We start from the raw sequence: 16,177 nt of genomic DNA on the forward strand, positions 1-16,177 counted from the left end.
AGCCGATAGCATCGAGTCCAGTGAAGAAAACCAAGATGATCAGTGAACTTGTGTGTGCAGTACAACCAAAAACAAGAAATGCCAAGGCGAAGAAGGGTACACGGCGTGGTCGAAAGAGATAGAACTGTTGATCACTTGAAATTTATGGCATGTAATAAAATTTGTTGGGCACTATGTACCCACATGTTTCCATCAAAACTTGTTTGATTTTTATTGTTTTCAAACTGAATTTCAAATTTGATGAAAAATAAAAATTTTGGTTTAAATTCAAATTTGGAGTAAGTTGAACTTTTGACTCGGGTATGATGTTTCAATGCTACCACAATAACTCAAATATGGTTGTTATGTCATCATTCTGAGCTCTTTTGTTAAGTTAGAGCCATAGTCATGAAAAATGTGTGACAAACGACCTCATAAGGTAGGGTAAACGCCATCTTAAAGGCATTTTCCTCCAAATGTATATAAACCATGTTTATATATATTTTTGGTTGCTATGCAACATAATAGGACTATGGGCACAAGTTTTGGTTTTTTTTGATTTTTTTTTGAATTATTTGTGCTCATTTGAAAAATAGTCAACTTTTTCACAAAAACGTTGACCGACTCAAAATCAAAGTTTATATTTTTGTTTGCTAAGTATGTGATGTAAAATGACAATGTGTGCTAGTTTTATATTTTTTGATTTTTTTTGAATTAATTATGTTTAACCCTAGCTCATTTCGTCGATATCGTGAACGTGTGAATTTTGGTTTTAAACTTTGCATATAACAAGTTTCCATTTTTTTATAGCAACTCAGTTGAATAAGTACACAATGTGCGCTGGTTTTGTATTTTTTGATTTTTTTTTGAATTACTTATGCTCTACCCTAGACCATTCCGTAAATAACATGAATTGTGTGAATCTTTTTCATTTAAACATGGATATAACATGAATCAATTTTTTATAGCAACGTAGTTGCATCAGTAGACAGTGGAAGAAAGTTTCATATTTTTTTGAATTTTTTTGAATTTTTTGTGCTCAACCCTAGCTCACTTCAACCCTAAACCCCGAAAACCCCATCCTAAACCCCTCCATAGTACATTGTACATTGTAACAAAATCCCATCTTCTTGAAGGCATTTTCCTGCAATTGTATATAAACCATGTTTCTATTTTTTTTGATTGCTATGCAACATAATACGACTATGGGCACAAGTTTTGATTTTTTTTTAATTTTTTTGTGCTCATTTGAAAAATAGTCAACTTTTTCACAAAAACGTTGACCGACTCAAAATCAAAGTTTATATTTTTGTTTGCTAAGTATGTGATGTAAAATGACAATGTGTGCTGGTTTTATATTTTTTTGATTTTTTTTGAATTAATTATGTTCAACCCTAGCTCATTTCGTCGATATCGTGAACGTGTGAATTTTGGTTTTAAACTTTGCATATAACAAGTTTCCATTTTTTTATAGCAACTCAGTTGAATAAGTACACAATGTGCGCTGGTTTTGTATTTTTTGAATTACTTATGCTCTACCCTAGATCATTCCATCAATAACATGAATTGTGTGAATCTTTTTCATTCAAACATGGATATAACATGAATCAATTTTTTTATAGCAACGTAGTTGCATTAGTAGACAGTGAGAGAAAGTTTCATATTTTTTTGAATTTTTTTGAATTTTTTGTGCTCAACCCTAGCTCATTGCAACCCTAAACCCCATAACCCCGGAAACCCCATCCGAAACCCCTCCATGTTTATAGTCGTCGATCATTGCTGAGTGAGCGGTTGGATCTGACGTCGATCCGCGTTTGTGATCCGCGTGTGCTGATTGGCTGGCGAGCGGGGGTTTGGATCGAGGGCCCGAGTGAGGGCCTCTCCGTTGGATCTAGTCAGTTCGGTGAAGATCCGACGATTGGAAATGAATCGGTGCATGGATGTGGCGTACGCGCCTCTAACTTCGTGTGCTTCTTTGTTGCATGACACGCGTCGGTTTTTCTGCATGCATGCACGCGTCGCATCAGAGCCATTAGCAGCGCATCGAGGACCGCAGTCTGAATGGGCTCTGAATATGAGGGGCGTGCTCGACGCGGTGCACCAACGAAAGTCTGAACGGCGGGCGTGCTTGACGCAGTGCTCGACGCAGTGTGTGAATCGGCGACGCACCCTTTGATCCAATAGGCAAACGCAAATGGGCGGCATCCATTAATTGCGGCAACTGAATCGATGAACCGACGCAGCGCAAAACGTGCTATTTAACCCTCCTCTGCCCCGTGCACATCTAACCTTCATCTTCCTCCTTGCCCTCCTCTCCCGAGCCCCCCCTCGCATCACATCCAAGCAACCACAAGCCCCCGCATGGAGTTCCACGGCCCGACGTTCCAAGGGCCCGGCACCAAGCCGGAAAGGATGTACCCCGCTGGGGTCGTTGTAGAGAACCAGCTCCGGGTCTGGGCCATGTTGTTGGGGAACGTCGCATGGGAAACAAAAATTTTCCTACGCGCACGAAGACCTATCATGGTGATGTCCATCTACGAGAGGGGATGAGTGATCTACGTACCCTTGTAGATCGTACAGCAGAAGCGTTTAGAGAACGCGGTTGATGTAGTGGAACGTCCTCACGTCCCTCGATCCGCCCCGCGAACAATCCCGCGATCAGTCCCACGATCTAGTACCGAACGGACGGCACCTCCGTGTTCAGCACACGTACAGATCGACGATGATCTCGGCCTTCTTGATCCAGCAAGAGAGACGGAGAGGTAGAAGAGTTCTCCGGCAGCGTGACGGCGCTCCGGAGGTTGGTGGTGATCTTGTCTCAGCAGGGCTCCGTCCGAGCTCCGCAGAAACACGATCTAGAGGAAAAACTATGGAGGTATGTGGTCGGGCAGCCGTGAGAAAGTCGTCTCAAATCAGCCCTAAAACCTCCGTATATATAGGTGGGAGGGAGGGGAGGAGGCAGCCTCAAAACCTAAAGGTTTGGCCGAAATTGGAGGTCGAGGAGTCCTACTCCAATCCTACTTGGAGTAGGATTCCACCTTCCCACTTGGAAACTCTTTCCACCTTGTGTTTTTTCCTTCTCAAACCTTATGGGCCTTAGTGGGAACTTATTCCAGCCCACTAGGGGCTGGTTTATCTCTTCCCATAGCCCATGAGACCCCTTGGGGCGTGACACCCCTCCCGATGGTCCCCGGCACCCCTCCCGGCACTCCCGGTACACTACCGATGAGCCCGAAACTTTTCCGGTAATGCCCGGAAACTTTCCGGTAACCAAATGAGGTCATCCTATATATCAATCTTCGTCTCCGGACCATTCCGGAAACCCTCGTGACGTTCGTGATCCCATCCGGGACTCCGAACAACATTCGGTAACCAACCATATAACTCAAATACGCATAAAACATCGTCGAACCTTAAGTGTGCAGACCCTGCGGGTTCGAGAACTATGTAGACATGACCCGAGAGACTCCTCGGTCAATATCCAATAGCGGGAGCTGGATGCCCATATTGGATCCTACATATTCTACGAAGATCTTATCGTTTGAACCTCAGTGCCAAGGATTCGTATAATCCCGTATGTCATTCCCTTTGTCCTTCGGTATGTTACTTGCCCGAGATTCGATCGTCAGTATCCGTATACCTATTTCAACCTCGTTTACCGGCAAGTCTCTTTACTCGTTCCGTAATACAAGATCCCGCAACTTACACTAAGTTACATTGCTTGCAAGGCTTATGTGTGATGTTGTATTACCGAGTGGGCCCCGAGATACCTCTCCGTCACACGGAGTGACAAATCCCAGTCTTGATCCATACTAACTCAACTAACACCTTCGGAGATACCTGTAGAGCATCTTTATAGTCACCCAGTTACGTTGCGACGTTTGATACACACAAAGCATTCCTCCGGTGTCAGTGAGTTATATGATCTCATGGTCATAGGAATAAATACTTGACACGCAGAAAACAGTAGCAACAAAATGACACGATCAACATGCTACGTCTATTAGTTTGGGTCTAGTCCATCACATGATTCTCCTAATGATGTGATCCCGTTATCAAGTGACAACACTTGCCTATGGCCAGGTAACCTTGACCATCTTTGATCAACGAGCTAGTCAACTAGAGGCTTACTAGGGACAGTGTTTTGTCTATGTATCCACACAAGTATTGTGTTTCCAATCAATACAATTATAGCATGGATAATAAACGATTATCATGAACTAAGAAATATAATAATAACTAATTTATTATTGCCTCTAGGGCATATTTCCAACACATGTCGCGCTGGCAGGGTGGACGGGAGTTCGCGGGGCTCTTCCTTCGCGCCCTCTGTCGCCACCTCTCTGTGGGAACTCCCCAGATGTTCACCATCGACGAGTCTCGCATGGGAGGAACTGGCATGATCGTGCGCTTCCGCAACCCCTACGACGCGTATCACCTCCTCGGCCGTGTCTGGTTTGGGGGTGCGAGTTCATCTGCTTCACCACCTACAACATCTTCACCGACCTCGACAGCATCTGGCCCAACGAGCACGCCATGCACATCCTCCCCTACAACCTGCCGGCCGACGACGATGACGAGTGAGGGCGCCCGAGGAGTGAAGACGCGCGCCCGTCGCCCCTCCATGTCGGGTTTATCTTAGTTTCTTTCTTATCTATCGTATCTGTAATGTTAAACACTATCGTATCTGTAAGTTTATTGTAATCGCCCGTACTGTTGTGCCCTACGTACTGTTGTGCCAGTTTATGTGATGCCCGTGTTTATCTTATCTATGTTGTGCACATCTATGTGTTTATCTGTCAGTTTATATATTTATCAATGACGCAATGCACTAGGTATTTGATCCTTTCTTGTCACCATTCATGGTTCTGTGTTTATCTTGTCACCATTCACCAGGAACTAATCTCTCGTTTGGTTGACCCAGGAGCAGCAAGGCAGCAATGGAGGGGGGGCAATGGAGCGCAGCCGCAGCGACCAAGGGGCGGGCCAGAAAAGAAGCAGCGAGAAGACGTTCCTTTCCTCGTGTGGATCTGTTCCAGTCGGGCCCGTTCCAGCCACTGTTCCACACATCACAGGCGATTCTGCAGCGAGTAAGGGGCAGAAAAGGAGCAGTCAGAAGACGTGCCCGACGTTCCTCACGTGTAGTTGCCCCGTGTAGTACTAGCTCTGTAGATTTTACACTTGTATCTTGGAGGCCGCTTAGGCCATGTTTGTAAATAATACAGATCAGATTAGATGTTCAACCCTGTTAAGATAAATGAACTTGGATTGTTGTATATAATCCGTCGTTTTTATTTCCTATTGAAAATCATACATGACCAGTCAAATAATTTTGGGCCTGGTTATTCCTATTGAAATCAGTAGTACCTTTTGTAAATTACACCTTTGGGCCTGGTTATAATCCGTCGTTTTTATTTTGGGCCCAACATCTATTCGCCAGCCCACGAATAATTTTTTTGTACTGAAACTGAACTTTGTTTGGTCTCGCACTCGGCAGCCCAATTTTGTTTTTTTACTACAAACTGAATTTGGGTGTGTACTCTGTTAACTGAAGAACAAAAAATAGAGGAAACACAACATGAAAACTGAATAATTTGTGTTCCAAACTGCTGATTCATTTAAGATACATGAACTTGTCATGGCGCACAGATCACATCATCTACACTGGACAGACCTAAATGCCCCCTCTAATGACGATGAATAGCAAGTAAAACATAAACACAGCAATGACACAGCAATAAAAAAACACTGCCATGATATTTGCTTGCTTCTGCAAATCGATCATCTCCCTTTGATTTTTGTTTTTCTTCTTCAGTTCGTCGGTCAGTTCAGACTCCAAGTACCTCGCCATCGGCACAACTCTGTCCGCCCCTCTGTCCGAGCTCCCCCAATTCTCCATCTCCGGCACCCCGCCCAAATTGAGCTCCGAGGTTGCGGCCACGCTAGAATCAATGTAGCCCTCAGATTTAATCCTCTGAACATATTCATCAATCCACTCGAAATGTGTGCATTTCTTCAGGATCTGCAAACCACAAAATGAACCCTAAATCTCAAATTCGAGGAGAAAAAACAAAATATGGAGAAATCAAAGCAAACAACAGCGAAAGAACGGGCTTAGAACCGAGATCTAACCTTGCCATCCCTTCCTGCCATTGGTTTGCTCAAGCATTTCACAAACTCCCGCCCAAGATTGCCATTCTCATCCGTCTTAGTCACCAACCGTTTGAGGCTCTGGGCATGGGCAGTTAGGGCACCTTGTGAGCATCACTGGACCATACTGACGCCAATTTGATTGCGTGGCGGAGGAGGTGGACATCTGCACTAGGTCGCCGGAGACCCGAGGAAGAAGAAGAATGGGGAAAGGGGAAAGCAATGGGCGGCGGCGGACGGACGGGCACGGGCGGAATCGCTTCTAGCCGCGACGAGGTAGGTTCCGCGCTTACTGGACAAGTGGTGGGTCCCGCGCTTACGTGGATACGTTGTGGGTCCAACCCATAACAGCTAATGAGGATATCAGTTCAGCTTAAGGGCCATGTCGCACATGAGCTATTTACTCGCTCAAAAGTGTCGCTGCCGAGCCATTCTGTCGAACAACGTCTCATTCCATCCAATTCCCAGGAAAGACGTCGCAGAGGAGCTATTGGCCCATTGATACTGCATCTACGTACTTTACAAGAGACAAAGAAATCAACTTGATCTATCAAAGGTCAGACCATTTGACAAATATGAAATAGTAGGGCCTGTCATTCATACTACTCCAGATTATGTTTGGTTACAAGCAAGAGGCTCATGTGTTCAGAATCAATCTAGGACATAAGACGGGACATGTGAGCCTGTTTGTACAGTTTGGTTCATCTTTAAGCTTCATATTAATGGTCATCTGAAGATTATGCATGTATGGAAGGACGCACCTGAAATTGATATCATTATATAGAGATTCAACTGAGATCGGAGCAGCAGTATTTGCACTCAGAATTTCTTTGGTGCGCTTGACTTACTTCTTCAACTTAGCCATTGCTTTAGGAGACTGACGGATGTCATCCCCATTGCCAAGCTGCTTGTTAAACTGATCAGCCTTTTCAAGATTGAAAGTTTCCTTATTAGAAGTAAAATTCAGTTACAGGATTTAGGAACAAAGATAATTGATCTTAGAAGGATAAGGGGAAAGAAATCAAAAGGCATAAAAGGTACCCAACAGAAACATATTTTCTAAGCACAATTTAGATATAAAATACTGAACTGCAATAACTTAGTACTAACTTACATACGGGGGAAAACAAAAGACAATGAAGTGAAAATGGAAACCGAAATTCTGGAATGAACGGGAATCATACTGATATTCTAACTGCAAAACGATGACAACACCAATAAATCCATCGACCCTCATTTTTCAGAGATCGTAGGCAATGCTTTCTTGACAACACCTCAAGGTTCAGGAATTAAATTATCAGTTTCAGTGGCGGTGCTCATGGCCGGCGAACGCGGCCTGCGGCGGAGAGGTAATGGTGGCGCATGCTCACGGATGGCGAACGCGGCCGGTGACGGCAAACTCGGACCACGGGAGCAGGGCCTGCTGGCGACCTGTAGGATTTGGGGGAGGTTGTCAACAAGCCAGGCATCCAAGTCCTCATACGACGATGGCGCGTCGACGGGGAGGACAGGATCTCGGCGGGCGCCATCGTGAAGGTCATGGCGGGTTGGGTGGCGCCGGATCGGGTAGAGGAGGTGGATGGCGCGCGGATCCGGGAGGGAGGCACCGGATCTGGCCGGTGGAGATGCCCTGGCGTGCTGAGCTCCTGGAGAGAAGGAGAGAAAATGAGATTAAAGAGGGAGAGAGAGAGGAAAGAGAGAAGGCAGGGGAGCGGCGGCGTGACCTGGGAATCGGCGGCGGCGGCGACGGACGACGCGCGAGGGGGGCCGGGGAGGCGGCGGCGGCGCCTCGCCCCTCCGCTGACCTATCCCCGCGGTCCCCCGCCGAGATCCGCGCCGGAGAGCCCCTGCTGCCGCCGCCATGCCTCCTCGTGCGCGCGTGGGCCCCTGCTGCCGCCGCCATGCCTCCTTGCCACGGCATGGCCGTGCCCTCCCCAAGGCCTAGCTCGGCCTGGCCGTCGTCGGCTCGTCGCAGCTCCAGCACCGAGAAACCACAGGGGGTTTTATATAAAAGTGAAATGTTTCCTCACTAAATAAAGGACTGTGGGTTTATTAACTGAAAACGGAGGGGCCTTTTTACAAAAATGCACGACGGACGACAGAAGCGATCGTCGCTTTATTATTAAGGGAGATTTGGTATTCAAAGCTTTGCACGTTCCACGTCCTTGTGGTCGTGCACATTAGTTCAGAAACGAACTGAGAGAAGGCGAGATGCATGGTTAAAAGGGGAGGCTGAAGCTTCAGATGTAAAGCAAGAGGAGAATAATTGGAGGAAGTCGTGGCGTGTCAAGGTACTTCCAAAACTGCGGATGTTCGCTTGGAGGATAACACAGTCGTCTCTCCCAACAGGAGAGGAACGAGCTCGACGAAATATGGCGACCACAGCGACGTGTTATATGCCAAGTAGGGAAAGACTGTTGAAGACACGCACTGTTGGACTGCAACATGGCAAAATCTGTATGGGCACTTCGAGATGATGACACCACCATGCCTCCGAGTGTTGATGAAACTACTGACGCTAAACTATGGTTGTTCGGCCTGAGCAACTCTCTTGGAAGTGAACAGTTCATGCAAGTTCTTGTAACACTTTGGGTCATATGGTGGGCCAGGTGGAAGGCCATACATGAGCAAGAATTTCAGAGTCCGTTATCCACCCATGGTTCTTGCTGAAGATCTCGGTTTTCGCAAGCTTAAGATTTGTTGAGACTGTTTGAGAGTCATCAATGATCTTCATGCACCCATCCATATGGGAGACTACTCTATGATATTGAAGGAGATTCAAACCCGACGTACACAGTTTCAGGCTAGTGAATTTAGGTATGAACAACGCACATGTGGGCGCCTTCTTTACATCATGGGCGCCATCTTTGGTTACTCGAGCCACCTGTTGGCCTTTGTATTCATACTAACATTACTTAAATAAAGGGCACTGTTTGTCTATAAAAAAAAAAAGCAGGGCCTCCATTCTCAGACAATGATAAGAACTGCCAGTCTGCCACTGTGAATTGCCGCGCAGCAGTCAGACGAGTACGTCGTAGCGAGTACCTTAGCTAGCCATAGCTCCCTGTGGATGATGTGAAGGGGGGCGTACCTAGGTACTACCACATCACACAATTTTCGCAGCACCCTGTGTGGTGCTAGACTGCTATGGGCGTGCCTAGTAAGCTCCACTGCTTTCGCGCCGCGCATTTGCAGCGGCGGAAACAAAGTCAATCAACCAACATGTTTCATGTGTGCCGGTCAGGCTACAGAGATATACATGTACAGCGATCACGCAATGTTCGGTGACTTTCACGTTTAAAATGATGTCGTTCATATTTGTAAACCTACATACGGTGAGATGCATGCATCGTGGCTACTTTGGCCCTGTCCCAATGCTCGCACTCGCACCCCAGGAGTGCAGCTCGCTCCTGCAACTGCTGCATGCATGCAACATGGTTAGTAGTACTAGCTACAGGCCTGTGCATGCAGATGCAGGGCGGGCCGGCTGGCTTTAATCCTCCTCCTACGCATGTGCGGCTAGCTGAACAGTATGATTTTCCCTGTAGAGTATGTATGTATACAAGGTCTAGCGCACGCACTCGTCGACCGAGTTTTACTCGCTCATTCTGCCCCACGTACGTGGCTCGCCATGGCCTTCGTCGTTGGATCTCCGGGCCTTGCTAGTTGCTACCAAGGCAGCCGGCGGTGAGCTCGCTCGAAGACCAGCCGCATTTGCTCGCCTCAGGATTCAGACATGCATGTGCATCACTGCATCGATCCCACCCATGTGCCCTCGCATATGTATGTCATATGTGAGCGCCATAAACTGCAGGGGCTGCACATTTTTCTTGCCGCCCTTCAATTCTGGTCCTACGGCATCGACTGAGGGAGATTTGCGGTGCTTAATTTGGCATTCAGTGTGCGGCTCGACATCGTACGGCAGCGGCAGGGATTTTACTGTTATTGCTTATTATTGGGAACCTAGCTCGTTGAGGCAGCTATGCCACTGGCTGAATAATCCAAAATGAGACGCATGGTTATGACAAGGTTGCAACCTTTGTATTCTCCGCCTTCCATGGAGAATAGCACAGCCTTGGTCGTTTTCTCTTGGAACCTTAACTAATTTCTGCATCAGCTGCTGTAAAGGAACACGCTTTTTGCTTTCAATAAAATAGATATTTAACAGGAACAATTTTCTTCTAGGATGTTTCGAAGTAAATGGTGTTTTCCCTTTTGCCAAGTCTTAAGTATGCACCTGAAGAGGAGCCTTGGCGTAGCGATAAAACTGTTGCCTTATGACCAAGGTCAGGAGTTCAATTTCTGTAAACAACCACTTGCAAAAACATAGAAAAAGGCTGGGTAAATAAGACCCAAAGAGGTCAGGCCCTTCCCATGACCCGCGTAAGTTGAAGGTACGAGCACCAGACTGTAATTTTTTTGCAGTATCCACATATGGTTTTTTACTCTTTGACTACACATAAATGCTAATAAAATGATTCTATCACTAGACAACTTTTTATCATATCTATTTTGTTTTATGATAAGTTGCAAACCATAGCTTGTGCACTTTATAATATCTATTTTGTTGAGGCTTATGTGCATCGATTGATGCAAAGGGTGGCGGGGGGTTACGGTATTTTCAAGAGAGAATATGTCAATTTTGGTCAAAGGGGCATTGAGTACTCACAATATGGTGTACCAAGTAAAAGAGAACTATTACATTTTTTAACACCTCGACAAATTGTTAGAGCACCAATTAAAATCAAACTCCAACCCTTCAAAATGAATGACATTTTTTGATTTACAAAGTTTTTGATATACATCCTTTCTAAACAAATATAAGAGCATGTGGATCTTCCTAAATATGGAGGGAGTGCATCTTCCATCATTACTTTGATTATATACATGTGGATCTTCCTAAATATGGAGGGAGTGCATCTTCCATCATTACTTTGATTATATACATGTGGATCATTAAATCTTAAACCGTGAAACATCTTTTCTCAACACCGACAACATTGTTTTACCTTACTACTAAATAAAATAGTACTCCTAGTGTTTTATGCACCAGTGCTAATAATCTATTGTGCACTTTCTAACATCTATTTTGGTCAAACAAGTAAGTCAAATGTTTGATATAACCGGGATACCAATTAAAATCACGATATTTCAATTTATTCTTAAAATTCTTTATAAATTGTGAAAGCACTATACTTTATTTTTTATATGAAGTGTCGGTTTCAATAAAATAGATATTTAACAGGAACAATTTTCTTCTCGGATGTTTCGAAGTAAATGGTGGTTTTCCTTTTGCCAAGTCTTAAGTATGCACCTGAAGAGGAGCCTTGGCATAGCGATAAAACTGTTGCCTTATGACCAAGGTCACGAGTTCAAGTTCTGTAAACAACCACTTCCAAAACATAGAAAAAAGCTGGATAAATAAGACCTAAAGAGGTCAGACCCTTCCCATGACCCACGCAAGTTGGAGGTACGAGCACCAGACTGTAATTTTTTGCAGTATCCACATATGTTTTTTTACTCTTTGACTACACATAAATGCTAATAAAATGATTATATCACTAGACAACTTTTTATCAACGTCGTGTTGTTTTACTGATTGAATCTTGTTTTATGATAGGTTGCAAATCATAGCTTGTGCACTTTATAATATCTATTTTGTTGAGGGTTATGTGCATCGATTGATGCAAAGGGTGGCGTGGGGTTACCGTATTTTCAAGAGAGAAAATGTCAATTTTGGTCAAATGGGCATTGACTACTGACAATATGGTGTACCAAGTAAAAGAGAACTATTAGTACATTTTTTAACACCTCGACAAATTGTTAGAGCAGCAATTAAAAGCAAACTCCAACGCTTCAAATTGAATGACATTTTCCGGTTTACAAAGTTTTTGATATACATCCTCTCTTTATGGAGGGAGTGCATCTTCCATCATTACTTTGATTATATGCATGTGAATCATTAAATCTTAAACCATGAAACATCTTTTCTCAACACCGACTACATTGTTTTACCTTACTAAATAAAATAGTACTCCTAGTGTTTTATGCACCAATGCTAATAATCTATTGTGTACTTTCTAACATCTATTTTGGTCAAACAAGTAGGTCAAATGCTCGATATAACCTGGGTACCAATTAAAATCATGATATTTCATTTTATTCTTAAAATTCTTTATAAATTGTGAAAGCACTATGCTTTATTTTTTATATGAAGTGTCGGTTTTATACAACTAATATAGAGTTTTAAATCTCATATATCTTATGTTTATGGTTACACCAATTGAATTAATTAGTGGTGTGGGTAACAGAATCGTGAACGACCCTCTTAATTACGAAATCACACAAGTCCATTTTATGATTGGGTGGTTAAGGAGCGAGCCATGCTTTCAGTTACATTGGAAAACTTGATGGGTTAATTAAACAAGGAATAAAACTGAAAAATAAGCCAAAGACATGGAATTCAAATTCTAGATCATGAAATGAAAACTCGGATGTGACCGTTCTGATTCTCAAAGAATGAGAGGATAGTTTCTTGAAAGAGTAGGCACAAAGTAAGTGCAATGATACTTTTAAAATTTGTTTGTGTCGATGTGAAAGTACTTTCAGAAGTTTGATTGCATGCGTGATCATAAAAGTGGCAATAAAGTAGTTTAACTAAAATAGTTGTGTATACTCCTTGGATGCACAACATTTAATTTTGAAAGTTCACAAAATTTACACATTTCAGTAAAGTTTCACATACTTATAATGCATCTGTTGACACAACTTATTAGTGAGGTTTCAACAAGTTTGTTCCCTCCAGAAAAATAATAATTCATAGTCATAAATGCAAAGTTAGATTATATGAGCTGTTTTGTCGAAGTCGTTTCAAGTGGTCACTCAAAAAAAAGTCTTAGCATGGATCAAGTGCCAAAAGGTTCAGACATGTGCATAGAACTACATAAAGATAAATGAGTACAAATCAATCGGGAGACATACAAAATGATCATATATATACATAAAGTGAACTTGAATAATTCAATGGACAGTGCAGTTCCTCCAATTAATCATGTGTAACCCCAACAACAAAGGGAATACAAAAGCAAAAGAACCATGGTACTATAGCAAAAGAAAGAGGATTTCAAGAAAAATAGAAGAGTTTCAAACAACAACGCACCAATCATACACAAAGATAACGAAATGGAGATACAAAACTCACAAGAGAAAAGCGAACTTATATTATTAAGCAGAAACTCCCGAAACAAAATCCCAGATCGTTATTACACAAAGCCAATCGATACATGGACGATTACTTCTTGTGGTAACAAAGAAGCAACGAACTGCATTGCAGAGAGGCTGCAAAACATTAACTCGATCATCATCTTACCCAATTAATACTCCCAAATAACCCCCTCTCAAGTAATCTTAAATCACAGCATAACTTACCTATAAAGACAGTAAAATACTGCTCCCGGAGCATCATGGACTATTAATTTATACGCACCTTCTTTGACCAGCTTGAGACCATGCATATCCACGACGTACGTACGTCGTTTTATCGATCAACCCTGGCCTCCTGAGTGAAGAAAGCTTCTCTCCGAGCTCAGCGATAGCTGGCCCTGCGAATCGTTGAGGTTATCTACGGGGAACTGATCGTCGGAAGCGACGTCTTTCATGGCGAAGCCGTCCTCCGGCGTGTAGAAGACGAACTGAGACACCGGGGCCAAGGACAGCAGCGACTGGAACGGCGAAGAGCGATGGCCGCCCAGCTGCTCTTGGACGACATTGCCGCCGCCATTGCTCCAAGCCTCATGAGCGGCGTAGTGGTGGTGGTAGGACCCAGCTTGGGCCGCGGCCAGCGACGGCATGGCGGCTCCGGCGCCGTTCACCAGGCCTAGAGAGTTGCTGAGGCTCATGAACCCCTTGAGGTCGCCGGCTCCATCGTGGGCCGACTGCGTCGCCTTGCCGCCGTCGGCGACCATCATTGACGCCGTGGCTGCCGTCGCGTGCGAGAACGGAGGCACCATGGCCATGGAGGCGGGCGACTGCAGGTGGTGGTGGTGGTGGGCGGAGAGGAGGAGGTCGTCGTCGTGCGGCGGGAAGTGGAGCGGCGGCAGCTTGTCGATCTCGTGCTGGGCGGCGTTGAGGAGCCAGTCCACCACCTTGCTGGGCTGGCTGAGGCCGAGGCGGTCCTGGAGGTCGTAGAGCTGGATGGCCGTGGGCACGGAGAGGCGCACCCGGCGGTCCCGCAGCCCCTTGACGGTCCTCACCTTGCTGTGCCGGTCCTTGCCGCCGAACACGCGCGACACGCGCACGATCCGCGACTCGGTGGACGCGGACCAGTGCCGCGAGGCCGCCGCCGCCGCCTGCAGGGCCTTGTTCCCGGCCGCCGCCGGCTCGAACTTCCGGCGGTCGTTCCCATGGTCGCCGGCGCTTATCATCTCAAGGCGCTCATCGTCGCATGCACCTGCAATCGATTGATCAAGCATGAGCCGACGATGATGATGATGGCGCGCTGCATACGCATCGATCACAGTGCGTATGCGCTCGCCCTGTGGCAGCAGATCATATCGGTCGATTCTTGATTTCAGCATCACTGACTCAGTGAGCCACTGAGGAACACTTGCAGCTTTATTCGCCCCCACATAGTGACAGACAGAGCGCCGCGTCGAAACAAGAACGCTGTGGCAAAGGTACTGTAGCCGTCCGTACGTGTAGCGGCATGTATGGATCGTGCTACAGTACGCAACTAATGTCCACTGCACACGGATTAATGGACGAATGAGCCTACATAGGCTGCTATCACAGCCTCACACCTGCACTAATTTGTTGAGTTTAATTTACTGGTCGAGCTAGCTTGCGTGTGGCAATTAAGGAAATATATGTGCTTTGAAAACCTGCTGTAAGGACTTAGTTGAATTACTACATCCCCTCGCACACTCGTTTAGTAACCATCGAATCCGGGTAGACAATTAGCAACACACCATGCCGGAAATAGCTTGTGAAAAGTGACAGGGGACGAGAGGGAAAAGGGGGGGAAATTGAAAACCATGGGATGAGCATCAGAATCAGATCGAGACCATCTGAGATATTTCCATGTGGATACTGCAGGATTCCAGGTGCAACCCTAGATAATTAACCCGGGGATCTACAACTCAAGAAGGAGCTCGAAACACGCGAGGAAACCGCAGAATCTGGGCAGATCTACACCAAGAAAGCAATTATGAACGACGCAACTTACAAGCATGAGAATTCGTCGGCCAACCGGGGAGCCAGCTCCTTCCCCGCGCGCAGGTCGCCTCGAATCAGCAGGGCAAGCTGAGCTGAAGTGACCCCGGCCGGCTGATCTTCTGAGGAAGAACGCGCGCGAGCCGGCCGATTGCTGGGGCGCACGCAGGCCGGAGCTCGGCGGCGCGCGGTGAGAGAGGGAGCTGGCGAACGGGGTGAGATGGATAATCGGCGTGTAAACCCTAGCTGGATGGGAAAGGGAGAGAGCACGGTGCTCCTGGTGATGATAGCTCAGCTGACTAGTAACCCTGGGAGTGGGAGGTCGCTCGCGCCTCGCACTGGTGAGAGGAGAACTTGTGGTGCTTGTTCGCAGCAACTAAATGATGAGCAGCTTTCGCGCTGGCCCGTCCTTTTTACCATGGATCGTATGCACCTACGTTTTCTTTAGGGTATCGTATGTACCTACGTGCTACCTACCCCTTTCGTCAAACATACTTCAGAGTCCACACGGCACGACAGAGATACAACTCCGCCCTAAAATAAATATGGCTCAGTCAATATAAAATTTGTACTGTATTAGTTTAATTATAAATTTATGACATCTATTTTGAGACGGAGGAAGTATTTTCTATGAGTGACTCTTGTGAAAGCCAGAGAGCCTATGGTTACTGGGTGTGTCCGTTGGGTGATGGTAGCACAGGGTATCTTCAACCGGTTTGGATAGCGTCATATTAATAGGATAGGTATTTAGTCATCTATATATTTTGTCATCTCCGGCTTGGGCAAGAATGATGCCTTGTATCGCTTTATGTTTTTTATTTTTTGCGGCACACTCCAT

The 16,177-nt window shown here is 45.5% G+C and overlaps 1 protein-coding gene across 1 annotated transcript; it reads right to left on the bottom strand.

Annotated features, from left to right (window-relative positions):
- Window positions 1–13,326: 13,326 nt before the first annotated feature.
- On the bottom strand, window positions 13,327–15,705 carry LOC123416458 (transcription factor PCF6-like). Its single transcript, XM_045106799.1, has 2 exons — window positions 15,353–15,705; window positions 13,327–14,578 (listed from the first exon to the last, which is right to left on the bottom strand). The coding sequence occupies exon 2, from the start codon at window positions 14,550–14,552 to the stop codon at window positions 13,674–13,676; it is 879 nt and encodes a 292-aa protein (XP_044962734.1). The 5' UTR covers window positions 14,553–14,578; window positions 15,353–15,705; the 3' UTR covers window positions 13,327–13,673.
- Between the last annotated feature and the right edge of the window lie 472 nt (window positions 15,706–16,177).

The sequence above is a fragment of the Hordeum vulgare genome, chromosome 1H (genome assembly GCF_904849725.1).
Source record: "Hordeum vulgare subsp. vulgare chromosome 1H, MorexV3_pseudomolecules_assembly, whole genome shotgun sequence".
In the NCBI taxonomy this organism is placed as follows: domain Eukaryota; kingdom Viridiplantae; phylum Streptophyta; class Magnoliopsida; order Poales; family Poaceae; genus Hordeum; species Hordeum vulgare.

Bases quoted from the DNA above. Each gene is read 5' to 3' on its own strand.
- LOC123416458 (XM_045106799.1), bottom strand. From the start codon at position 14,552: ATGATAAGCGCCGGCGACCATGGGAACGACCGCCGGAAGTTCGAGCCG.